General features: G+C 49.7%; 1 protein-coding gene across 2 annotated transcripts in view; it reads right to left on the bottom strand.

The window, feature by feature from the left end:
• The window catches only part of FRAS1 (Fraser extracellular matrix complex subunit 1), a 1,553,355-nt gene that overhangs the window by 71,341 nt on the left and 1,454,742 nt on the right, over window positions 1-27,272 (bottom strand). For both annotated transcript variants that reach the window (XM_085640947.1, XM_085640945.1), the window contains exon 26: window positions 19,077-19,223. In XM_085640947.1, the coding sequence (XP_085497073.1) occupies window positions 19,077-19,223 (147 nt within the window). The remainder of the gene's footprint in view (window positions 1-19,076; window positions 19,224-27,272) is intronic.

Here is a 27,272-nt window from a genome sequence, read left to right as displayed (position 1 = left end):
ACCCATGTGGGAGCTACTAGGATCAGTTTGAGAGACTGCTGTCTGATCTTGTGTACCACTAATGGAATGAGTGGGAGAGGCGGAAAAGCGTACGCAAATCTGCCTGACCAGTTCATCCATATCGCATTGCCCTTTGACTCCGGGTGGGGAAACCTGGCGGCGAAGGTTGGGCATTTTGCGTTTTCGTGTGTGGCGAACAGATCTATGTCTGGTTGGCCCCATTGTTTGAAAAAGGGCAGTAGGACTTGGGGATGTAGTTCCCATTCGTGGATCTGTTGTGTTTGTCGACTTCACAGATCGGCAATTTGATTGTGAACCCCTGGAAGGTGTTCTGCAAGTAGGTATATGTTCTGAGGACTGGCCCATCTCCAAATGTTCTGTGCAAGCTGTTACAGCTGCATAGAATGTGTGCCTCCTTGTTTTTGTATGTAATACATGGCTGTCATGTTGTCCGTCCGGATGAGGACAGTTTTGTTCTGTACATGTAGTTGGAATGATTTTAGTGCTAGGAATATTGCTAGCAGTTCCAGGTAATTGATATGGAGCACTTTCTGTTGAGTGGTCCATTTGCCCTGAGTGGTGTGTCCGAGGAGATGAGCTCCCCATCCTGTGAGTGATGCGTCTGTTGTCAGCACTATCTGTGGAAGAGGTTCTAGGAACGGCCGCCCTTTGGACAAGTTTGTTATGTTCCACCATTGTAGAGAGCGATATGTGCGGCTGTCCACCAACACCAGATCTGTGAGTTGTCCGTGAGCCTGGTTCCACTGACGTGCTAGACATTCTTGTAAGGGACGCATTTGAAGTCTTGCATAAGGCACAATGAAGATGCATGACACCATCATGCCTATGAGTTGCATGAACACTCTTGCTGGAAGAGAGTGTTGGATTAGAAATTTTGTGATAAGAGCTTGTATATTGGCTATCCTGGCTGGGCTGGGATATGCTAGGGCTGTGGAGGTGTTTATGGTGGCTCCTAGATACTGGTGTATATGAGAGGGTTGAAGATGAGATTTGGGATAGTTGATTGTGAACGCCAAGTTGTGTAAGATTTGGATGGTTTGGTGAGTGTGTAGAACACATTTGTTGAATGACTTGGCTTTTATTAGCCAGTCGTCTAGATATGGGAAGACATGAATTTGTTGTCTTCTGAGATGTGCTGCTACTACTGCCAGACATTTTGTGAATACTCTGGGCGCGGTTGTTACCCCGAATGGAATGACTGAACTGGTAGTGTTGTCCGTCCACCACAAACCTTAGATACTTCCTGTGAGCAGGATGTATGGGAATGTGGAAGTAGGCGTCCTTGAGATCTATTGTTGCAAGGAAATCGCCATGTTGCAGCAGTGGGAGCACTTGTTGAAGAGTGATCATATGGAAATGATCTGAGTGTATATACAGATTTAGGGGTCTGAGGTCGAGTATTGGTCTTAGAGTCCCGTCCTTTTTGAGGATTAGGAAGTAGAGTGAGTATACTCCTGTCCCTTGATGTTCTAAGGGAACTGACTCTATTGCGTGTTTTTGGAGCAATGAGAGAACCTCTTGTTTGAGGAGCGTAAGATGGTCTGGTGACATTGAACGCTGTTTGGGTGGCATATGTGGGGTGGTAGTTGTGAGTTCCAGGCAGTAACCATACTGGATAATTTGTCTTACCCACTTGTCTGTTGTGATGGAGTTCCAGACAGGTAGGAACTGTGTTAGTCTGCCCCCGACTAGAGTGGAATGGTGTGGGGGGAGCAGAGGAAAGTCACTGTTTTGTGGCAGGGGAGGTGCGAGTGTTATTACCTCGACCTCGTCCCTTGTTGTTGTTTCCTCTGTATCCGCCTCTAAAATATCATCTACTGGGGGATGTTTGTGTAGTGGCTTTGAATGTAGATGAGGTGTCTGCGCCCATATTTTTGGAGGCTCCTCTGTAGAAGGAGCGCCGAAAGGAGTCACGTGCTTGTGGAGACTGTAATGCTCCCATGGACTTAGCAGTCTCGGTGTCCTTTTTCATTTTTTCAAGGGCAGTGTCTACTGCTGGTCCAAATAGCTGTTCCTGGTTGAACGGCTGACTAAGTATGGTAGTTTGTACCTCTGGCTTAAAGCCTGAAATGCGTAGCCAGGCATGTTGTCTAAGGAGCACACTGGTGTTAATTGCTCTAGAGGCGGTGTCGGCGGCGTCAAGCGCACATTTAATTGACGCGTTTGAAATAAGCTTTCCCTCCTGGATAAGGTCATTTGCCTGGGTTTTATACTGTTCAGGCAGATGTTGTAAGAGATTCTCTAACTGGTCGTAGTGTGCACTGTCATATCGTGCTAGTAGTGCTTGGGTGTTGGCAATACTCCAATGATTAGCGGCTTGTGCTGCTACTCTTTTGCCAGAGGCTTCTAGCAGTTTGGATTCTTTGTCGGGGGTGGTGTATCTCCTGTGGTTTGGGAGTTGACGCGTTTACTAGCATTGGAAATGACCAAAGAATCCAAAGGCAACTGTCCTTTGATGTAACTAGGATCTTCAGGTGGCAGGCCTATATTTCTTTTCTATTCTAGGGTTAAGAACCCTGGCACGGACGGGGTCTTTAAATACCTCGGGGAGTGCTTAATGACTCCTTTGATCATAGGTAGGATTTGTACTGACTTTTGGGATTGTTCAAAAGTATCTGAGAGGAAGTCTTCCTCTGGTGCGTCGGAGGGCATTGTAACGCCGTGGTAAAGTGCCGCTCTATTTAATAATTGGCCAAACCCTAGGTGATCATCTGGAGGAGATGGTTTGGAGGGTTATGGCTGCGGTTCTGGCATGCCTGTTGGGAGAGGGAATGCCCAATCGTCAAGTGGTGAGGTATCTGGATCCGTGAACGGGTCATTAGGATCACCCCCACCCCCTAGGTCATCATCATCATCAACTGGAGGTGGTGTATGTGATGGAGAAATTACAGGTAAGGGTGGTGTAGGCAGAGGAGGTGGGTTAGAAGGCAGTATAGGAGAGGAAGGGGGCATGGGCGATGTTGCAGAGTCCTTCCTGTGTACAGGAACTGGAGCAGATGGTGTGTCCAGTTTCCGTTTTTTACATGGCACAGCCGTAACATGTTCAGTCTTTGGGTTAATATAAATCTTTTTCTGCCTTGGATCGATGGGATCTGGGTGAAAAAGTTCTTGTTCCTCGGGAACAGTTTTTGGTGCCGATGTTTTTGGTTCCGAGCGAGGTTTTGGCTGATCCGTGTAGGTTTTGGCTGATCCGTGTAGGTTTTGGCTTTAGGAGGTGCATCAGAGTCCTTAGCCGTTTGTTTCGGTGCCGATGATGGTTTCGGAGCCGAAGCTGGATCTTTAGGCTTGGGAACCTTCGGTGTCGGTTTATCTATGGGCCTTGCCGTTTTCGGGGCCGAAGGCGTCGGAGCCTATTTCGGTGCTGAGTGGTCTTTTGGCTTCGGTGCCGAAGGTGCCGGTGGGACAATGACATGCGATTTGCTCGGTCCTGAGCTACCGGAAGGCTTGTGTTGTTTCTTCAGAGCCAGGGCTTCTGAAGGATGTTTTCGGTCTCGACTGGGGCCAACAGGCGAAGTCTTGACCACTGCCTTTGGTTTTGGAGGGGTTGGGGCAGGGGCAGTAGTACTCACACGTTGCCCAGGAGTGATGGGGTCGTCTGAGTCCTCTGCTTCGGAGATGATTTGGAGATCCTCGGAATCTTCTTCTGGGACATCGGGGCCTTCATCAAAGATGTCCTCTGGTTCCGGAGCTGGTCTCTGTGCCATGATGTGTCTTCGAGCCCTTCGATCTCGAATGGTCTTTTTGGATCGAAAGGATGCACAGGCTGGACAGTTGGACTCGTCGTGTTCAGGTGATAGGCACAGGTTGCAGACTTTGTGATGGTCACTGTGTGGAAATTTTGCTCCACACTGAGGGCATTTTTTGAAAGGCGTCCTTTCCATGAGCCGTAGGCCTTACGGCGTGGATACGCCCAGCGGCCCGCGTCGACGTCCGGAATCGAGCCGATGAAATCGATGTCGAAGATGAAGGTGCTTCGATAGTTTTTGTGGAAATTTTACGCTTCGAGAAGCTTGGAATTGAGATTTCCAACCGGAGCGGAAAAGTTGCATCCGAACCCAATGGCGGAAAAAAACAATCTAACGATGGAGTTGATGCCCATGCGCACTATCGTCCAAGGGAGGAGTCACCTATCTCGTGACCACAAAGACTTCTTCCAAAGACAACAACGTGCAAGCATCCGAGCCCAACACCAGATGGCGATCTACTATCCTAGTGTGTGATTTGCAGCTCATATGCCTCGAACACATAGGTATCATAGCCTGAATGTCCTGGACTCACTGTTCGTGAGGATATGCCCAAAACTGCACCGTGTCCAGAACAACTCCGATAAAAGGGAGAACCTGGTAAAGAGTCAGGTGGGACTTTGGCACATTGATAGTGAATCCCAGCAAATGCAGGAGGTTCACTGTAGTCTGGAGGTGGGAGACGACCTTTTGAGGCGAGCCCACCTTGAAGAGCCAGACATCGAGATAGGGGTAGACTGGAACCCCTGATCTCTGCAGATGAGGCTGCGATCATCACCATCACCTTGGTGAACACCCAAGAGGCGCTGGTGAGGCCGAAGGTGAGAACAGCAAATTGAAAATGTTCGCGACCCACCATAAACCGTAGGTAGCGACAATGGGCACGCAGGACGGGGATATGGAATTAAGCCTCCTGAAAGTCCAGCACTACCATCCAGTCTCCTGGGTCTAGGGCAGACAGAACCCGAGTCAGAGTGAGCATCTTGAACTTCTCTTTTATTGAGGAAGTACTTGAGAGCTTTGAGGTCGAGGACAGGGCGAAGACCTCTGTCCTTTTTGGGTACCAGAAAGTAGCGGAATAGCAACCACAGCCTACTTCTGGCACCAGAACCCTCTCTATGGCTCCCTTGGCCAAGAGAGTTGAGACTTCCTTTCGAAGTCAAATAAGTTGATCCTCTGTCAGCTTGTCAGCTACTTGTATGGAGGGAGGGAGGGAGTAGCCCCTTCAGAGTACCTGGAGAACCCACCTGTATAGGTGATATCCCGCTAGTGGTGGAGGTGATGGTGTATCCTTCCACCAACTGGACGCCCCTGATCCTGGAGGATTGGACTAGGAAGGTTTGGAGGCAGAGGAGGGGAGGGAGGTTTGTGGGCTGACCCGATCTTTGGTTGCTCGACCCATGCTATCAGGGGGAGCCACACCCACGGCGTGCAGAGGTTGCATAACTTGCGCGGACCTCTGGCTAGGATAGGGCTCGCACGGCTGGAAACTCCTTCCATAGCCACGAAAGGAGCAAAAGGTAGACACAGGCCTGGAATGACATAGAGAGGCCCAAGGACTTGGCCCACAAATCCTTAAAGCGCTCAACCGCCGCGTCAGCCCTATCTCCGAAGAGACGTGACCCATCAAAGGGCATGTCCATCAGGTTGGCTTGGACATCCCCAGAGAAGCCAGACGTTCTTAGCTAGGCGTGGCGCCTACCGGCCACCGTCGAGGAATTCGCTCTACCTAGCGAGTCTATTGTGTTGAGGCTGCAGTGAATTGTAAACTTTGTCGGTTTCTCCCGTCAGCAGTGTAGGAAGGTGGATATCTGACTATGGTTACCCCCAACTTTTTGCCTAGTGTCTAGCTGGTTTTTCGACTTAGTTGGCCTGAGATCCTGCCATTCAGGGTCTCAGGCTGTCTGCTCTCTCTTTAAAATGGACTCCATGTACCCTAGGTACATAACCAATTGGTAAGGATCACCTTATTGGACCCTGTACAGTGTACCCTAGGTACCCAGGGCATAGGTGTACCCTAGGCCTCCCAGGGGCTGCAGCATGTATTATGCCACCCCTGGTCTGGCCTTCCAATCAGACACAACTGGCTGATCACTCAGCTGGGGCAAGGTCGTGTAATCACCCCTTGCTTAGATATAGTATGCCTATATCTACCCTTATATATAGACACATGTGTACCTATCAGTCACTCCTATGGCAGGCCTTAACAATCCTGGAGGCAGAGTGCTTGGTAACATGTGAGATGGTGCTCTAGCATGAGCTGAGCCTGTCTGCAGCTTTCGGAACCATGTCCTTATAGCTGTTCTATGATATAGCCTACCATATACTCTTAAAGTGCCTTATAATCTTAAACGGTTATGGTAACTATGGTTGGCTTTATCAAAACATGTCGTGTAAGGTGTCTAACACTTTGGAATAATACCCCCATACCATTTCTGGTGATGAGGATATTATTCCCCCCTTCTAGAGGGAGAGACATGTTAAAATCCTACTTTGCTGTTTAACTCTAACCAAAGCCTCAGCATCACAAAATGGATGCTGCTGCCACAGACACAAGTCTGACCTCCGGCTGCTGGGAGTGATCCCAGCCAGGGAGGCCTGGACAATAGGTTTCCTGCTTGGGGAGGTGCTAGCACCTCCCCAGACAGCCTTTAGTGTATTGGGGCAGGGTGGGCTGAAAGGAATGAGACATGCCTGGGGCACACAAGGTGTTCCTTGCATAGTCCAGTTCAAACCGGCGCTGGGGCACTCCAGCCCCAGCTCTGGCGCGAAACTGGACAAAGGGAAGTGGGTGTAACCACCCCCTCCCAGGTCCCACCCATAAGGCGTGACCTAGCAGGTATCCCAGCCCCCCAGATTAGTATAAGAGTGGGAGTTGGGCCTCAAGACTTTAGATTATCCTGAACCTGCAAACTTGAACAGAAACTCTGGACCTTCGACATTCGACGAAAGAAGAAGACTGAAGAATCTCCCTTGTGGCCAGGAGTGGCTACCCTGTGCAAACAGGCACCATCAAGAGACTACCCTTTGCTTTGCCCAAGTTCTACGAGGAACCGACTGCAGAGCCCGACCAGAGCCTTGACTTCCAGACTTCTCCGACCCTGATCCACATCCACAGCAGAGCTGAGATCCGTGGAGGCGACTAGCGACGTGGGACCGGCTACCTGGGAAAAGTGGCTAGTATCTTCAAGAGCAGCTTCTGAGGCACCCTCGAAGTTGTGCACCGGGGATTGAGAAGCCCCAACCCCAAGCACCATCTGCACCGAAGATCAGCCCCCCACACTCCACGAGTTCTGCGTGGGGCCCTTCAGCATTTTCCTGCTTGCCGCATCTGTCCGGTTGCTTGCCCGCTGGCTAGTGGCCTTTGTGACGACGCACCCTGAAATCTTCATCGCTGGTTTGGCTCCTCCAGACTGGCTCCTGCTCCTTTGAAAAAGAGAAGCATCCCAGACCTTCCTGGTCTGCACCAGAAGCAAGTCCTCCGTTCTGCGTGGGTTCCGCTTGCCAAGGCTTGGTGAGTCCTAGTCCAACTTCGACGCCGCCGACAGCAAGAGCCTTCGTGGGACAGCTCGCCTCCTGGTCGTCCTCGACGCTTCCTGGTCCTCCTGGCTGCAGCGACAAGCTTCACCTTCACCTGCAATCTTCACGACATCGCCTGGTTCCTTCCTGGTTCCACGTGGTCACTGGCTAGTGACCTTGACTCTGTCCCTTCTGCTTGCAGGTCTCCTCTCTTCTTGATCCCAGCCTTGGGATCCACCGGACACTCTTCACTGACTGCCTGTCAGCAACTTTCCTTCAGGCATCCATAGAAGTCCACGAAGAAACCCGACGCAAGTTCACACCTATGCACCCGCAGCCCGTGGGCTAGGTAACTTGGGTACTTCGGTGCTCACAAGGGTAGTAACTATCCTAGGGTCTAGTTTCCGAGTCTCGACTTTCTAGCTATACCAGAAGTGTCCTAAAACTGTTTATTTCTAAACTGTACTATTGCTATTGACTTTTACGCATTACACGTGAGTGTTTTCACTCTGCACACGAATCCCGTGGGCCTCCCACTTCCTAACCTTTGGTAGTATAGTGTAGCCCCAGCGATTCCCTAGGCCTAGGCCTATCCTATTTCCGTGACAGTGGTCCTTATACCACTTACTTAGTATATGGTTTGCGTGGCCCCTAGGGCCTAACTGTATTACTTACCTGTGTGACTTAACGTATGCTTAAATAAGACTGTGTTGTACTTACCTCTAATCTCATAAAGAGTGCTGAGGGTTTGACTAGAATAAATACACTTTATTTTATATATATATCTGTTGTGGTGTCCTTTCATTTGGTATTCAAGGGATTATATATGGTATCACAGCTGGCTTCACATGCCATTCAGAGTTTAGCCTAAGACTGCTCTTGTCCATGCTACCACTAGGATAGCTGGTCTATAAGGTTGACTTTACAACCAATCACCATAAGGGTATTTGGACTGATATAAGGTGTACACTAGAACTAGTGACATCATACATCAGGCCAACTTCTCACAAGCAGCAGCTTGGGAAAGGATAGCCCGGGCCTCTGATACTTGTGGCAGGACTCGCGCAATCGTTTCAGAAAGGGAATGGGACTATCGACCCAATAGGCATGTGGTGTTTACTTACCGCAGTGCTAGACTTGTGGAAGAAAAACATTCTTTCCAAATCTATCCAGCCTCTTTAATTCCCTATCCGGGGGTGCAGAAGGGGATACGTCACTGGAGGTGGAGGCCTTGATCACGAAGCTCTCTGGAATTGGATGCAATGAGAGGAAGGCTGGGTCACCCGAAGCAGGGCAGTGGAGGCGGGTGATCATTCTATTCACATGAGCCCCTTTGCTGGGTTTGGACCAGGTCCCCAGAAGAATGTCTGTTAAGGCCTCATTGAAAGGCAGTAAGGGTTCCGAGGTGGAGAAGCCAGGCTGCAATTGTTCAGTCAAGACATTGGTCTTGACCTCCACAGTAAGAAGCTGAAGGTCCAAGACCTCCACAGCCCTATGCATCACCATGACAAAGGAAGCGCCCTCCTCCGTAGCCAGGTTAAGAGGGGAACACATACCTCCTCCATAGTCTCCTTCTGCGGGGTCTGCAGAACCTGAAGATGCGCCAGCGGAGTCAAGTACCCCAAAAATGGTGCACATGGCGTCATAAAATTCCTTAATTTGGGCAGGGGTCACTCCCGTCCATGGAAAGGGAGGGAAATGCTGAGCCAATCCCAGCACTCGATCCACGGAACAAGGCCTTGTACGCCAAGACTCCTCCGTTGCATCAGGTGACGGACGCTTCGACTTCTTGTGGTGTTTCTTACTTGACCCCTTGGAGTGGGAGGACAAAGAGTTGGAGTCGCTGAAGCGGTGCTTGGACCTTCCTCTCAATCGAGACCTCCGAAGAGAACTCCTAGGTTCCCAATGCCAGGGCACAAGCAGCTTTAGGGACCGTGCCCTCAAATCTTTCGGCAGCAAGGCCCGGCAGTCTAAGCACGCCTTCGGACTTCAAGGCACCAAAGACACACGAGGTGGGGATCCATGACCGACATGGTGGGGTGACAGGCACCGCACAACTTGAATCTCGAGCTCTTTCTAGACACAAGTCTACCGAAGCAACCTACCTGCGCACAGGGGAACTGCTCAAGAAAAATCTTCCAGATCCAGTTGGACGCCTGTGAAGTTCACAGGTAAGTAATCTGCGGCTAGATGTCTCTGTCAGATAGCATACAACACAAGAGGAATGAAAAGAGCAGTCAGCAGAACCCCTCCTACAGCCCGCCCCCTCTCATGCTGACTGTTAATTTGTTCTCTCCATCAACCTGCCCCGCCCCCTGCCATTAAAATGAATGAAGTTCTCTGAACTCCTCTCAGGGCTATTGTGTAAAGCGTCCAAAAAGCAACCTTATTCATGGCATTGTAACTCGGCACATCCTCTGTCATGATGTCACTGCTGCAACTTGTGCATGCAGTTCGAAGAAGACCTCGCCTGGCAGGCACATGCATAGTAAGATGTCTTCAACTTTTCACAGCTGCCCCAATTAAAAGAAAGAGAGCACAGCCAGCACATAGTAATTTCTTTTCAGCTGCTTGGCTTTTTTTAAATTCTCTTCTTTCTTCTTCACTCATGGTGGAAGGGCCCATTAACATCAGTCGCCCTTGAAAAATGCTAGTATGTGTTAATTATCACACAACTCGTAATTCCGATCCCTGTGCAAGCACGTTTGCAAAGGTATAGCAATTTAGCCCTTAACTCGTAATAAGGACCATTCTAAGAGAATTAGTTCAAACCAGCTTTGCAAGCGTTTCTGGCGTTACAAACTGAGATCACTGCACACCACAGGTTAAGACTGGTGATAGTGCACAAAGTCAGAAGCCACATGATACATGTCTTTGAGATCGTTCCCAAAAAACACAGGAATGTGATTTCTTGTGATGGCATTATCAAGACAAAGGTCATAAAAAGTATTTTCCATTGATGTAATCATTACAATCCTAGCTATTTGTGGTTATAGAATGTTAATTGTCATTACCCAGAACTGCAGTAAATAATAAAAACAAAAACACATGCACCTTGGCCATTATTCAGGATAGGGAAAGTAAATAGATGGGTCTGAAGAGAAGCAGGGAGGGTTGCTGCAGTAGGACTCGCTCAACAATTAAGGGAGTGTGCCTAACATCCCGCCTCAAATGCTTCTCACTCTGTAGCTCTTAGCCAAGGGACCTTATAGGATCAGAAGCAATTTTAATTACTTTTGTAGATCACTTCATTACCGGCATAAGGCACTATAAGTGCATTATTGTACATGTTCCTCAATACAACTTTCAGGGAGTACATGTATAGAAGGACATTGTATTGCAGTGAGGTGTATCTGAGAAACATTTTTTTGGTGCCTTGCATGAATGACCAGAGTGTTGCTCTTAGTCTGTCTTGGGTCACAGTGTGGCAGTCACCCTGTCACCCCCTTCACATCGGGCCTTTCCTGAATCCATACCATAGATCAAGGAATTGATTGGGTCCTGTGATGATGTGCGATTTAACTTCATCTAGACCTGCCTGAATTTTGATAACACCCAGCAACATGTGCTATAGTAAGCTGGGATTGGCAGGGTGGAGGGGATGTACAAAGGTCAACGCAGTTTACTTACTGTGGAAGATTATGTCTGGATGCTCACGACCACCTCCTCTCTTACAGACCACCAAACTCACAACATAGGAGCAGGAAGATACTTGTGTGGCTAGGAGCTCTGCTTCATCGTTAAATACCTATCCCATGACACTTTGGGGCAAGGAGGAGCCCTGCATCATCACTAACGCCTGTGTCCAAGCTCTTTTAAGCGCATTTTCGATCCTGTGGCACGGGGCGCACAAGGGCCACCCCCTCGGTTCATCAGTTGGATATAATAGGACTCTCCCTGTGTTAAGGTACTGTTACCATTTTATTTCCACTGCAGCCTGGCAATTCTCTAGTTGGCTTTACAATGCCCACTTTATCTTCTACCCCACCACACCTGGACTATATTTGACTACTGAACTGGGGGCAGGCCCCATATGAAGTACTAGAAGCGCACAATTGGAGTGGGCCTTTTTCCATCTACTTTGGCTTGGTTGTGTGGGAAGCACCTAAGGCATCACTGTGGAGAAGAGTGGGTGGTGATCATTGAGTTGATAGCCACCTTTGGAGGCCTTTGCGGCTTGGGTGGGCTGCGGACATTGATCTGCCCTATTATTACAAAATTGATATTCCAAACAAGTATTGGGAGGCATAATTAAGATGTCATACAGCTCACAACTCCGACCTGCCCAGCCCGTTCTACAGGTTTACAAACATCAAGCCTTAGGCCTTATGGGGACATTTGGATGTATTCTCACTAGACACAGTGGTCCATTCATGCGCCAGCTAGTAGGCATACTCCATAAGTACCCCCCTACTCCCCCTTAGACTTGATTTTCGGTTGGAAGTCCTATTGGACAAAACTGGACTATGCCCTATTCTTTATTGGAGGAGGATCTGGCTCCATTCCAATCGGAAAGGATTAGAAGAAATACCCACTTTCTTTTGTGGTGTTTTGAAGTTATCAGGTAACAGAGCGGAACACGAGCACCAGTTTCATTACAGACGGTCACATTCATTTTTGGTAGGCATGGGGAGGTTAAGTGATTTGCCCAGAATCACAGGATGTTGAGCGTCGTTGCCAAAACTCGAACCCAGTTTCCCAGCTTTGAGGTCGACCGCTCTAGCAATAAGGCGACATCCACTTCCTGTCTTACGGAATCTCGTAATTAAGCCTAGATCAGTATGTGAAAGCTACTCTGGGAGAGATTGGGACGACAACTCTGTGGAGTGCACCCGGGTGAGGCTGTAGAGATCTCAGAGTCCAACATTAAAACAGCCTACTGGCAGTACAAAGATTCTTTACTGCACACCAAGGCAAGCCAAGGCCCCTTGACCAATGCTTTCCTAGTGGTGAAGGATTCTTTCCCCAGACAGGACTTTCTGGATGAGATAGAGCCTCTCCTATCTAGGCGCCTGTACTTGCTTTTTCACTATGGGACCCTATCCCTCCATTCGTTTACTACTAAGGGCAAATATTTCCAGGATTGAAGATTGGTGGTGCCTCCAAGGAAACTGTAGAGCACGTTATGTTATTTTGCCCGGCCTATATGAACAGTAGACTTTGCTGGACACTTCCGCTATGTCAGAATTTGGGGGCCAGAGAGCACAAAGTCGCACTAAGGATATTAAGAACAGATCCCAGCAAGCCACTGATTTTTGCACTTTCCCGCTATTTATTGGCCATGTGGAGAGTTAGGCTAAAAATATGTGCCGCCCCTGAGCAGCTATTCAGCGTTGTTGTGTTGATATGTGATGAATAACCCTAACACCCATGCATACACATTCACTGCTTGGCCCCAGGAGTTTTAACATTAGATTGGCATTGCCCGCTATCCCTTTTTAATCCCAATATGATTACGTGTATTTATACTTTTAATTATAAACGACAATCTGAAAGAAACCTCACCTTAGAATATCCCCAGGCTGGATCCGGAAAGTGTTTGTCAGCAATACCCTTGCGCGTCGCTAGGCGTCGTCTGCGGCTCCGCGTCCGTCGTCGGCATCGTGCACCGGGATGACGTCGTCAGACTACTTAGATGCCGCCCTCACGCGCTGACGTCAGTTCTTCTTTTTTCCGCGCCAGACAGCGCCGATCCGGGAAGAGCATACCCTTTTAGTCATTTTTTGACTAAACTTTTTTGACTCTTTTGGTCTACTCTGTCGACTCGACTCTGGTGCCGGTAGGATGGCTGGTTTCAAACCCTGTGACTCCTGTCACCGACTAATGTCGGTTACGGACCACCACCGTCGGTGCCTCTACTGCCTTGGGGCAGACCACGATTCATGACTCGACTGCCGGGCCCTGACTTTGAAGGCTAGGCGGGAGCGGTCCCGCAAGCTACTGGAGTTCCAGCAGTCAGCTCCGCGCCGTTCACGGTCCCGGTCGAGGAGGAGGAGGAGGTCGAGGGACTGGTCGCGGAGTCGCAGTCACCACCACCACTCGTCTGGTACAAAGTCTTCGGGTAAGTCGAAGCACAGTAAGAAGCCCAAGAGGCGACATCGCTCTTCGGACTCCCCTCGCCGGTCATGCGACTCGGCTGAGGGTTCGGGTGGTGCCACCTGCGCGGCTCCGTCGGAGACGCAGGAGTTGCGTACGTCCCCATACCCGGCAGTCCCTGGGACCAACGCGACTCCGGCGGAGATCAGTGCCTTCCTCTCGGCCATGAGGGGCCTGGCTAAGCCATCGACGCCTTCGGGCCCCGCGGGTTCGACTGTGGGGCCTAGCGAGCCGGCGGCCCCGGCGCCGACTCCGGTTCCGACGCCGCAGGTCCCAGTGTGATCCAGGCCTGGATCCCTGTCAGCGCCGGTCGACCTCACGACCCCTCCGCCGGCGCCGACTCCGGTACCACCTCCGGCACCGCCTTCGGACGATGCCGTTCCCCGGTTTAGTCCCGGTCCGGGCCCGGCGTCGGAGCGGTGCCGCGTCCGATGCCGATGGGTGGCAATTTCATCTTCTGCCCGGCTCCGATCATTCCAGCTGTATACTAGGAATCGGATGACGGCGACGACTGGGAGGGGTCTGAGGACCCTCTGGTCCAGCAGGGCCAGTTATCTCAGGACTGGGCAGATGAGTTGGGGGATGCCAGTGGTCTGGATATCTCCCCTGACACTGGCTTCATCTCTCCTCCGACCGTGGCTTCGGAGGAAGGTGCTGCTTTTTCTGTGGTGCCCTTGGGCTAGAGCTGCCTGCTGTGGCTGTGAGGACTAACCTCCTCACCGAGGTGCTCCAACCGACAGAAAGCTCCTCGGAGCCTCTGCTGCAGTTTAATGAAGCACTACTGGACGTTCTGCAGGGCACCTGGTCCAAGCCCTCCACAGTACCTCCTGTGGACCGGAACGTAGCCCGGCGCCACCGCCCTGCACCGGGCGACCCCAGCTTTCTGTCCCTCCACCCCACGCCTGAGAACCTGGTTATCCAGGCCTCGACTTCCCAGACCTCCTTCCCGTCCGCTCCCCTGGATCGGGAATAGACTTGAGCAGTTTTGTAAGCAGCTGTTCTCCTCCCTTAGTTTGGGACTGCGGTCTGTTAACACCGCTTGTCTCTTGGACCGTTACTCCCACCCCCTGTGGGATACGGTGGAGGATGTGCTGCCCTGTGTCCGGAGGAGGCTCGGACACGGCTCGCCCAGGCTCTTGCCGAGGGGCGGGATGCAGCGCGGCACGCTATCAGATGTGGACTAGACACTACGGACTCGCTGGGTAGGGCGATGTCGACCACAGTGGCGCTCCGCCGCCACGCCTGGCTGAGGTCCACGAGTTTTTCGGAGGATGTCCAGAGCACCCTCATGGACATGCCCTTCGATGGCAGTCGCCTTGTTGGCGACAAGGCGGATAGTGCGCTGGTGCTCTTTAAGGACTGCCAGGCTACGGCCAAGTCCTTGGGCCTCTCAGCCGCGCGCCCGCAATCTTCCGCTTTTCGCCCCTTTTGTGGCCAAGGAAGGGGCACCCCCTCACGTCCGCCTAGCCACAGGCCGCAGACTCAACCTCCAAGCGGACGTGGATTCTGCCGAGGCGGTACAGGGGGACAACGTGCCGGTCAGTCCACATCTACCCCGGCAGCATCCGCCTCAAAGCCCTCCTAGTCCGTGCTTTCAGGCCCATTCAACGCCAGTGGGAGGCAGAGTTCGCCATCACCTGCTCCACTGGTGTTCCATCACATCGGACAGGTGGGTGCTGCAAATCGTCCGAAGGGGCTACTCCCTCCCCTTCGAGGCGACCCCTCCAGCCGTGCCACCGCAGTACCACCGCATGTTGGGGGATCACTTGAAACTTCTACAGGAGGAAGTTACGGCCCTCTTGGCCAAGGGAGCCATCAAGTGCGTTCCTGGTCCAGAAGTAGGTCGTGGTTGTTATTCTCACTACTTTCTGGTTCCCAAGAAGGGCAAAGGGGGCCTACGCCCTATCGTGGACCTCAGGGTCGTCAACGCCTTCCTCCGCAAGGAGAAGTTCAAGATGCTCACCTTAGCTCAGGTTCTGGCTGCCCTACACCCTGGAGACTGGATGGTAGCGTTGGACTTGCAGGACGCTTATTTCCACATCCCCGTCCTGCCGGCCCACCGGCGTTACCTGCGCTTCACGGTGGGCCAGGAGCATTTTCAGTTTACCGTGCTCCCCTTCGGCCTCACCAGTGCCCCTCGGGTGTTCACGAAAGTGATGGAGGTGGTCGCAGCTCATCTGCGCAGATCGGGGGTTCCAGTCTTCCCTTATCTCGACGACTGGTTGTTGAAGGCGGGCTCGCCCCAAGCAGTCATCTCCCACCTCCAGACTACGGCCGACCTCCTGCATTTGCTGGGGTTCTAAATCAATGTGCCGAAGTCGCATCTGAGTCCCTCCCAGAAGCTCCTCTTTATCGGAGCGGTTCTGGACTCGGCGCCATTCCGGGCCTATCCTCCGGAACAGCGGGTCCGGGATATTCAGGCTCTGATTCCCATCTTTCGGCCTCTATCCCGGGTTTCGGTCAGGTTAGTGCTGCGGCTTCTGGGTCTGATGGCCTCCTGCATCCTGTTGGTGCATCACGCCAGATGGCGAATGCGGGCTCTGCAGTGGGACCTGAAGTTTCAGTGGGCCCAGCATCGGGGCAACCTGTCCGACCACGTCCTGATCTCGGAGGGCACTGCAAGACAGTTGCAGTGGTGGCTCACGGACCGCGATTGGGTCAGCGGCAGATCCCTCTCCCTACCCCAACCGGAGTACGTAGTGGTGACGGATGCGTCCCTCCTGGGATGGGGGGGCCACATGGGAGAGGCGGAGATCAGAAGCCAGATCAACCTTCTGGAGCTGTGGGCGATCCGACTTGCACTGAAGGCATTCCTTCCCTCTGTCCGGGGAAGTGTAGTGCAGGTGTTCACGGACAACACCATCGCCATGTGGTACTGCAACAAACAGGGCGGGGTGGGGTCGTGGACCCTTTGTCAGGAGGCTCTGCGCCTCTGGACATGGCTGGAACATCAGGGCATCACCCTGGTGGTTCAACATCTGGCGGGCTCTCTGAACGCCAGAGCAGACGAACTCAGCCGCCGGTGCATGATGGATCACGAATGGCATCTACACTCGCACGTGGTGCAAGGCCTCTTTTGGCAGTGGGGAGAGCCTTAGTTAGATCTATTCGCCACTGAAGAGAACGCGCAATGACAGCAGTTCTGCGCGTGGGAGTTTCCAATGCGGCACTCGCTCAGGGACGCCTTTCGTCGCGAGTGGAGTTGCGGTCTGTTGTACGCCTTTCCGCCTATACCACTTCTGCGCCGAGTGCTGAAGAAGATCAGGCGTGACCGGGTCCAAGTCATCTTAGTGGCTCCGGATTGGGCACGAAGGTACTGGTATCCCGAGCTACTCAGTCTGTCAATCGATCCCCCGATACGACTGCCTCTTCAGGAGGACCTTCTGTCGCAGCAGCAGGGGACGGTCCTCCACCCGAACCTGTCCAGTCTCCACCTCCATGCGTGGAGATTGAGCGGCGACAGTTGAGGCCATTTGACTTGCCTCCTGAAGTCTGTGATGGGATTCTGGCAGCCAGGCGTCCCTCCACAAACACGGTATATGCCTGCAGGTGGAACAAATTTGTGGCATGGTGCACAGCAAAGGCTGTGGATCCCCTTTCCGCCCCTCTTGCTGAGGTTCTCCTCTTTCTTCTTTCTTTGGCCCAGCAGGGCTCTGCTCTGGGCACCCTAAAAGGTTATCTCTCTGCTATTTCTGCTTTCTTACGGCTTCCTGATCAGCCTTCTCTTTTCAAATCCCCTGTTGTTTCTAGCTTCTTGAAGGGCATTACTCACATGTTTCCTCATGTCCCTTTCGTAATGCCTCAGTGGGATTTGAATCTGGTCTTGACGTTTCTGATGTGCGCTCCCTTTGAGCCACTTCATAATTGTCCCCTTCGTCTCTTGACGCTTAAGACTGCTTTCCTGGTTGCCATCATCTCTGCTAGAAGGGTGAGTGAGCTCCAGGCTCTCTCTTCTCAGCCTCCTTTTCTTTCTGTCCATCCGGACAAAGTTGTTCTCAGGACTCACCCTTCCTTTCTCCCTAAGGTGGTAACTGCCTTTCACATCGGGCAGTCTGTTACGTTGCCCACCTTCTTTCCGCCTCCGCATCCTTCGAAAGAGGAAGAGAGGCTCCACCGTCTGGACCCTAAATGGGCGCAGTCCTTTTATTTGGACCGCACCAAGCAGTTCCGGGTGGACGACCAATTCTTTGTTGGCTACGTGGGCGCTAAGAAGGGACGGGCGGTACACAAGCGACCATCTCTCGGCGGGTCGTTTTGTGTATCAAAGCTTGTTACTCCTTGGCTAAAAAGGAACCTCCTGTAGGGCTGAGGGCCCATTTCACTCGGGCCACAGTGGCGACTACTGCCCTGGGCCGGGGAGTTCCCTTGCAGGACATCTGTCAGGCAGCAACGTGGGCCTCACTGCACACGTTTGCTAAACATTATTGCCTAGACAGCCAAGTCCGGAGAGACGGCTTCTTTGGCCGTTCTATTCTCCAGGACTTTCTGGTGTGATCTTGGTTCGCAGACCCACCACCGGGGTTGGTATTGCTGGGATATCTATTCTAAGGTGAGGAATCTAACTAACGTGTTTCTTTCAGATGAACAAGTTACTTACCTTCGGTAACGATATATCTGTAAGAAACATTAGTTAGTTCGATTCCTCACTGACCCACCCATCCTCCCCGTTCTGCGAACCGATATCTAGGGTTGAGGTAATTCCTTTCAGGGCCCTAGACTGACTTTTTTGGCACCAGTGTCGGTCTCTTGCATGGCTCTGCGTTCCTGGCGCGGAAAGCTATGTACAAGAACTGACGTCAGCGCACGAGGGCGGCGTCTAAGTACTCAGACAGCGTCATCCCGGCGCACAACACCGACAACGGACGCGGAGCCACAGACGACGCCTAGCGACACACAAGGGTATTGCTGACGAAAAATCTTTCCGGATCCAGCCCGACGCCTGGGGATATTCTAAGGTGAGGAATCTAACTAACTAATGTTTCTTACAGATATATCGTTACCGAAGGTAAGTAACTTGTTCACCATTGCATGTAAGGTTGCCTCGACCAAAGTATGTTGAATTTATAACGATCTTGGTTACCATGTTTTATGTATTTTAACTATTACAGTGGGGTTTATTTATCTAATGCACAACTGTATTTTATGTCCTTTTAAGGCTGTTGAGCTGAAATAAATGTTTTTGAACTGAACAATGTTACCCTGATGGTCTTCTAGGGGGGGTGGTTAAATAGAGTACTAATCTTGAGAGGAGTGTATGTTCCATGAGTATTGTTGGAATTTCAGCTGTAGGTCCTATCCTTGGATGGATGTGTCTCTAGCCAGTGTTTGATGACTGCATGTTAATAGCAAAAGACTGTTGCTAATCAAAGGTAGCAGATCACAATGTTACTTTCTCATTGTCTCAACACCTTGGGAAACAACCTTTCAACGGTTATTGCTGTGACAAGACAGCCTGTTTCTTCAATTAATATAATATACATATATACTCAGCACTAATTATAGGTACGTGCAATTAGCAACTTGCAACTGCCATTTTTAGTAATATAGCAGCTGATTTGCAATTCACTACTTTTTAAAGGCAACTTTAATAAATAATGCATTACAGGCAACAGGAATACTGTTCGCATACGATGCTGCAGTGCTAAATTAGCTAAATAATTAATGAAAAATACTTATATAAAGTTCCACCATACTGACCTTGTAAAGGGAATCCACCTTCATGGTAAACCCATCAAGTCCTGGCATACTATCCATAGTATGGAATTCAGGTAAATCTGAGGCAAAGGAGGCCTCAAAAGGTACATCATGGAAATACTGATCTCTTTCTTCTGGCTGGTTTCTGTCCTAGAATGTTGCAATCAGAAATGGATATGAAAAATGAGGTGCATCATACTCTCATAGGTTCATTAACAAAGGTGAAGATAAGCAAGGGGGTTAACAGATGTTTTAACAGTCTCCAAATTACAGCAGTAGTGGTCTCTTGTAGTGCTTTCATTATGTTTTGGTGAACAAGAGAATTCCACGCCACCCCCCCCTACTAGTCTCTGCCTCAGGTCAGCTTGAGGACCAGTGACATTCATGGATGGGCATTGCCTGGGCATGACTTATATCCATCTTGAATATAAAGGCATCCATTTTGAGGAGATGAGTTCTAGTTGGGGTCTCTAGAAGAACGTACACTATACCAGGAGGGAATCATTTGCATGTCTCATCTACATCAGATCCTGACAGCTTCTCTCTAGACTGTTTGAAGATAGAGGGGATTTGAAGGTTATAACTTCTTACTTATGGGATTCTAGTTAAAGGAGAGCTACTCTAAGCAAACGCCAAGCCAAATCCCATCAGACATTATTATGGCAACCTGACTAATCAATTAGATCAGGATGGAAGCATTGTCAAAATTAATGGAGTAGTGTCCTGGTCTGTGGGTTAGCTAAAAGGAAAAATAACCCTTCCCCATACAACTGAGGGTACACTCACCAACATGGAGTGCTGTGGGCCTTAGGAAATAAGAGTCCTAGCAGTAAACTTGACAGGATGCCAGTCTTTGGGGCCAACTCTCATTACAGATTGAGGACGGGTCAAACATTATGCTGAACCTAGAGGCTTACTGGCCATATGTGGTGGCCCAGGCATGTAGTCCAATTACCCTCCTTCTTCTCTGTTTTCTGCACAGTGGCAACCTCCAGATCCCAAAGCCCCTCTGGCTCGGTGGCCTACCCAAGACCATCTGCCAGAGGCTCAGGAAGAGTTAGAGTCCAAATCAGAGTAAGGAAGATGGTCTGCTAGTCTGCTGGCTGACGACCCTCCAGCCATACTTGAGAGTTACCTTTTAGGCAGACAGAGATCTCTTTCTTCAACACATCTACTGACAAGTTAGCTCAGCTAAAGACACAGACATTTTGTTGAGTTGGCGCCATGTTTAATAAGCTCACTCACCAATGTTTTTGCTTTTAAAAAGGAAGCTAAAATCAAAAACTAAGTGTACATGATAAGCTGGTAGTTTTTATCTCAGCTTGTGGAGGATCATAACATTTGATTTCCTATTTGGGGTAGCAGACTTTCCCTGAGGGCTCCGAACAGGAGAAATGTACAATGGAACTACTAACTCAATAGGGCAGATGTTCTGTTTTACAGTGACAGACTGATCTCCCAGAGATGGACAATCCATCAAAGATTTTTGTTAGAGAAGTGGAGTTTTCTGCCCCCGCTGCACCATCTCCCCACTTCAGAGTCACAGTGTTTGGATTTTAACCCCCTGGTGCAAGGACTTGCTTTAATTCACAAGTATGAATTACAACTCTAGTTCGAATGCAACCCAGACAGAAACGATTGGACAATATTGTATAGGAAGTCTTTCCAGGCAACAATCAGTGCCACAAAACTAGTTTAGAGACACAGTGGAACTTCAAACCCGCTTTTATTTGTAAATAGCACACACTAGGTTCACTAGAAATGGAATAAACATTTTAAAATATTTATTTTAAAATACCTAATCTAGTGCACACAATATGAATGGTAACATCACAGAATATAAAAATTAAAGCAGTTCATACACAGTGAAAACAATTAGAAAGAACTGTAACATGGTCATTGAATTTTGTAGCCCCATCACACTCTGTGTGCCACACATAGGTCCTATACTAGTTCTAGCACAATCAGTAAATAATGATGTTACTCGTAGAGTTTCAGTCGTGGTTCGCACACATGGTTTGGGAGAACAAGGTCTGTTGTCTGGAATAGTATGCTTCCTATTCCAGGCACAAGGGGCAAGGACATTGTATCTAATCGAGGAACAAACAGCCCCAGCACTAGTCAGTAAAGCAGGAGACTCGCAGCATTCTTGTTGGCACCTTCTTCTTGAGGTGGCTCTCTGGGTCAAAGCAAGTCAAGGCAGTGCAAAAAAGGACTCAAGCTGGATTGTCCTGTGCATTACGATTGGCTACACACTGATCAAGAAGTAGCCTCCAGAGGGAATGATGACCCTTTTTACCAGGGCCATGGCTGCTACCACTGCAATGGCATGCGGAATGCCTCCTCTTGATATCTGCCAAAGGTGCTCTGTGGGCATCGGTGCACATATTGACAAAGGACTAATAAATTGATAGCCTGGTCTGAAGGGAAAGGCTCTTTGCCCATTGGGTCCTGCAGGACATTTTGATCTGAGCCAACCTTATCACCTTGGGAGGTACAGCTTGGATATCTTGTCTAAAGGTGAGGAAACTATTTTAGTAGTATCCTTCAGAAGAACGAATTACTTACCTTCAGTAATGCCCTTTCTGAAGGACCCTCTACTGTAGATAGCTTGTTGTCATTCCTCCTCCCCGTTCTGCTAATGGTCTCTTTTTCCATTTAAAAAGGTCCCAAACTAAAGATTTGCACACTGGTTCCTCTGATTACTGTTGTGCTCCATGTCCTAGAGTCAAGGAAGAAAATGATGACGCGCATGTATGGCACTTAAATGCAGCTCTATCGTCACTTCCATGCAGAACCAAGTCAAAGCGGAGCCACATAGCGAAACCTATTGGCTCGCAAGAGCCCTGCTATTTGAACTTCTGGATCCACTTCGGCGCCTGGGGGTAATCTAAAGGTAAGGAATCTGCGGTTAGATAGAGTATCCACCAGAAAGATCACTGAAGGTAATTAACTTGTTCATCTGTATTCTTTCTTGTGATCTGGCACAGCATGGGTAAACTCACACTGTATGGACGGAGCCTTATTTTATGAATGGAATATAAACACTCTGCCAAGCTACCTAAGAGATACTTTGATCCAAATTATTTCAAGTACTGAACTTAAGATTTGATTGAATTACTCATTGAATATGATGAATATTTCTCACACACTGTGCATTTGGGCAAGCTATCACATACAGAAACTTTCACTGGGGAAAAGATAAAAGTGATGGCTGGAATGCTTGAATTGATATCAACCAGTGGATATTACTCTGGGCTGCATTCCAATCCATTGTTTTTAGTCCAATGTGCAAATACAGACAAGGCCTTACTAAATGCTACTGTGATGTGCAAGTTCCCATAGATGTCATGGATATGCAGAGTGTGGGACTTGTAAGAGTGCAGGAACAGAGCCACACTGACAATGGTGAAACTTTTGAGGTTGTTTATGTTCTCATTCAACGAGGACAAGGTCTAGCTGTCAGGCTGAATTGTCTCTTTGTGAGGTGGCTCAAGACTGATATGCATATGGCTGATCGTTATATGCAATGGTAAACACAGCTAAAACATAACAAAGCAATTGTCAGTGGTTGAGATTAAATGAAGGTACTTTTTGTGTTGCTTTGACCCTCCCAAACCAGGGCTACCGGAATTAAGTGATTCTTTGGTTGTAGCATTTTCCGCATAATGAACAAGTTACTTATTTTCAGTAACACTATCTGGTATTTATTTATTTATTTATTTTTCACACTGACATCCGTTTTTTTCATGACATTTCTAAACCAGCAGCACAGCACAGAACAGAATGCTGATTGTTAGAATTGGGAATCTCTGGTTGACACAGGTAGGGACTTGTGTCGAGCAGGGATCCTCTCTTTCAGTCAGGGTAAGGGGTTACACTCCAACAATAACCCCTGCTCACCCTCTCGGTAGCTTGGCGCGAGCAGACAAGGCTTATCTCAGGGCGTGATGGTTAAGCATTTGTGACCACACACAGTAATTCAATGATACCCCCACAAATGGACTCCACACTGGCTTTATCAAAAATAATTACTTTATCTAGAGGTAGACTTAGCACAAGACCCAATAACGATAAACTGGCCTACAATACAATTTGTAATAAGCAGTTCTTGGTTTTAAGCGTATTTCACTAGTTCTGTGCGCTTCGTGCTCTTCGTAAGGTTCGTAAGGGCTGGAAAGAAGCTTACGAGCGGGACTCACAAGCATTGGCAGACACTCCGGGCGAAGCGTACTCCTACGTTGCTTACGAACGGGGCTCACAGATGCCCCCGATGCTCCGGGGCGAAGCGCACACCTGCGGTGCTCACGAGCGGGGCTCACACACTACACAGGGGCTCCGATGCGGAGCGTACACCATACGGTGCGAAGCGGACACAGTACCTTTAACTTTGGAAGTTCGTCACGGACGATGCGTTAATGTTAAAGTTAATGTTAATGAGAATTTATAAAGCGCACGTACGCCGATTGGCTTCATGGAGCTAGCGACCAGATTGACAGAGAGGCAACGGCTAACCCTGAGTGAACAACCAGGTTTTCAGGAGTTTCCTAAACATCAGAAGATCAGTACAAGATCGAATTTCAAGAGGGAAGGAGTTCCACAATTTGGGGGCAAGAGTGGCAAATCTGCGACCTCCAAGGCGTACCCTCTTGAAGTTCGGGATAGTAAGAAGAGACAGATGGGCGGACCTCAAATAACGTGTGGGAGAGTACTTGAATATAAGATTATTGATGAACTCTGGACTGGTTCCATGCAAGGCCTTGAAAATAAGGCAGCCGGTCTTAAACACACAACGCTGTGATACAGGAAGCCAGTGTAGTTTTTTCATCAATGGGGACGCAGATTGCCATTTAGGTTGATGGTAAATCAATCGAGCTCCCTGGTTTTGAACCAACTGAAGTCGCCTAAACAGATAGTGGGGCATTCCTAAATAGACCGAATTAGAATAGTCTAAATGAGATAATACCGTAAAAATCATGGCTTGGATCAAGGCATCGTGGGTAAGAAAACTGTGAATTTTCCTAATTTTACGCAGTTGGTAAAAACACTTGGACACCACCGCTCCAACCTGGGTTTTCAGAGATAGCTCACTATCCAGGAGTACCCCTAGCGTCTTAGCAGAGCTAGAAGGGGTGGGAGGCGGACCAAGTGCAGGAGGCCAATAGTGAGGGCCCCAGTGTTTAAGGCTGTCGCCAGTAAGCACTATTTCCGTTTTTTCTGGATTCAATTTAAGATGGTTAAAATCCATCCAGGTTTGGATAAATAACAGTGTCCTGAAATTACATAATGGAATTATTGGAACTGTCGATCCTAAGAAGGAGTTGTAGATCATCAGCATAGTTAAAGACCAGCACATTTCTTTCTTTGAGTGATTTTATCAGGGGAGCCATGTAGATGTTAAATAAATGAGGAGAAAGGGCCGAGCCCTGAGGCACCCCGCAGGTGGTAGTATTTTGGTTAGATGAAAACTGGCCCAGGCGCACCGCTTGAGTGAGATCCTCCAGAAAAGAGGAGATCCAGCGTGCCGCGGTTCCTAGAACTCCGGCCCTCCTTACACGGTCGACCAAAATACTATGGTCGACTGTGTCGAAAGCCGTGGACAGGTCCAACAAGACCAAGGCTCGGGGACAACCTTTATCAGCAAACTCGCGTAAGTTATCCATGGCAGACAGGATCACGGCTTCGGTGGAATGTGCGGGACGGAAGCCGGCCTGATGAGAGTCCAGATATTTAGACAACCCCAGGAAGTTGGATAAACATTTAGCTATATATCCCTCCAAAACTTTAGCTAGAAAAGGTAGTAAAGATATGGGACGGTAGTTCGGAAGAATCGCGGAATCTGCTCCCAGCTTTTTCAGGAGAGGGACTACTGTCGCTTATTTAAAAGCTAAGGGGACTATACCTGATGTAATAGATTTATTCAGTAGTGCAAGGGCCGGACCAGGATGGATAGCGAGGCACTCTTTGAGAATACGAGGAATCCCAGGGCGTTGTACGGTGCAATGTCCTCCTCTTGCGGTGCGAACTACGGCTCGTAAGGGGCCTCAGTCACGATGCTCAAGGGGACGGTGCGAAAGTACGGTGCGCTAGCTCTTCGTTGCGGCGTACGAGCCTTGAAAGCGGCGCCTTTTCTCTCAGCGCGGTGCGAAGCAGGCAGTACGCTCCGGTGGGGAGCCACGTACCAACCACTCTACGCGCCGCAACCTGCCCACAACAGGGGTAGGGGGGGGCACGCTGAGCAGTACGATGCGGAGAGGGGGCAACAAAGGGCGTCACGAAGTCCTTCCTTCACGTTGCGAGCTACGGCTCGTAAGGGGCCTTAGTCGTGTTGTTTGGGCCGGACAGCAGGGCACAGGCTTGCCAGTGTACGCACCGATTTGGGAGGCGCACACTTCTCTCTGCGTCAGCTTCACGGTGAGAACAGCGGCTCTCAAGGGGGTGAAGTCCACTGGTCCTGGGACTTCGTTCAGGGGGCAAGCTCAAGTACAAGCCCTTCGAGATCTTAAACAGCACAAGTTGAAGCAAAGTTTATCAGCAATCTTTCTCCTCTCCTTCAGCAGCAAGGCAACCGCTGCAGGCCAATCCCCCAGGTCAGGGACAGTACTCCTCCTACAGCTTTCCCGGTTCCTTCCCCTCAGGCAAAGGTTTGTCTTGTAGCAGGATCTGATTTCTTAGGAGCAGGGCTCCTATACTTATACTACATTTCTTTTGTTCTTGCAGGCCAGGGGGGCCATTGCCTAGTTCGGTCCGGTTTCTGAGCACTTTGTTGGCATGATGCAGGCTTCTTCTTTCAGTGTGCAGGGCAGAGACATCAGACGCTCCACAGGGACTGGAGCCAGCATTGTGTTGGAAGAGCACAGCCCTATTCAAAGTCCATGTGCACTCCTCCCACCCATCCTGGTGTAATCTTCCTATTCACCACCTGGCTGCCCAGACTGTCTCTTAGAATTCCCCAGCCCTGTCACTCACACAAACCAGACAGCAGATACACATCAGCGCAGAGGCGGGCTGAAATGGTTAGGCAAGCAAAGGCCATCTTTCTAAAAGTGGCGTTTGCAAACACAGAACATTAAAATAAACCTTGCTAACAGATGTATTTTATTAGTCTGAGTTCAGGCATATTAAACTCGATTTTCTACCATGTTCCCTGGGTCTGTTAGGATCATAGGATGTAACAATTCCAACAGCCCATTCTGGCCTATGAGAAGAGGTAGCCTTACAATAGTGAAAAACGAAAATGGCTGTAATTCACTATTAGGACACGCCACACACATCAGGGCTCATCCTACCTTATGCTTACAATGCACCCTGCCCTTGGGCCTACCATAGGGGTGACTAATATGACGTTAAGGGAGGGTTTAGGGACTGGCAAGTGGGTGCACTTGCCCAGTCAGCATGACAGTACCAGACGTGCAGCAGGTTCTGCAGTGGCAGACCTTAGACACATTTTACTAGGTCGCTTCTGTGGGTGGCACAACCAGTGCTGCAAGCCCACCAGCAGCATTTGTATTTACAAGCCCTGGGCACTCCTGGTGCACTTTACTGGGGTCTGACAGTAAACCAAATAAGCCAATCATGGAATCCAACCAACATATACATTTTATATAGGGAGCACTTGGACTGTGGCACTGGTTGGCAGTGGCACAGTGCTCTGAGCAGCTAACACCAGCAAAACACATGAGGCACAGCGCCAAAAAGTGGAAGGGAGACTCACGCCAAGGTGCCAGGTCTAACACGTGTCCCCTCCAGCTGAAATGTGGGGAGAATTACCCTACCCCAGGGAGTTCCTCATCACTAAGGCGGAAAAATCTGCACAGACAGTCAGCATTGGCGTGATCTGTACCAGGGCGATGTTCCACCGTGAAATCCACCCCCTGTAGGGAAATGGACCACCTCAACAACTTTGGATTCTCACCCCTCATATGCATCAACCATCTGAGGGGCCTGTGGTCTGTCTGAACCCGGAAGTGAGACCCAAACAGGTATGGTCTTAGCTTCTTCAGTGCCCAGACCACAGCAAATGCGTCGCGCTCAATAGCACTCCATCTCTGTTCCCGTGGAAGTAACCTCCTGCTAAGGAAGGCTACACGTTGATCTAGGCCCTCTTCAATAATCTGTGAAAGAACAGCCCCCACACCATGCTCTGAAGTGTCTGTCTGAACGATAAACTCTTTGGAGAAGTTGGGAGCCAAGAGCACG

This window comes from Triturus cristatus, chromosome 2_2 (genome assembly GCF_964204655.1).
Source record: "Triturus cristatus chromosome 2_2, aTriCri1.1, whole genome shotgun sequence".
Classification (NCBI taxonomy): domain Eukaryota; kingdom Metazoa; phylum Chordata; class Amphibia; order Caudata; family Salamandridae; genus Triturus; species Triturus cristatus.
This window is presented reverse-complemented; position numbering and strand designations above follow the sequence as displayed.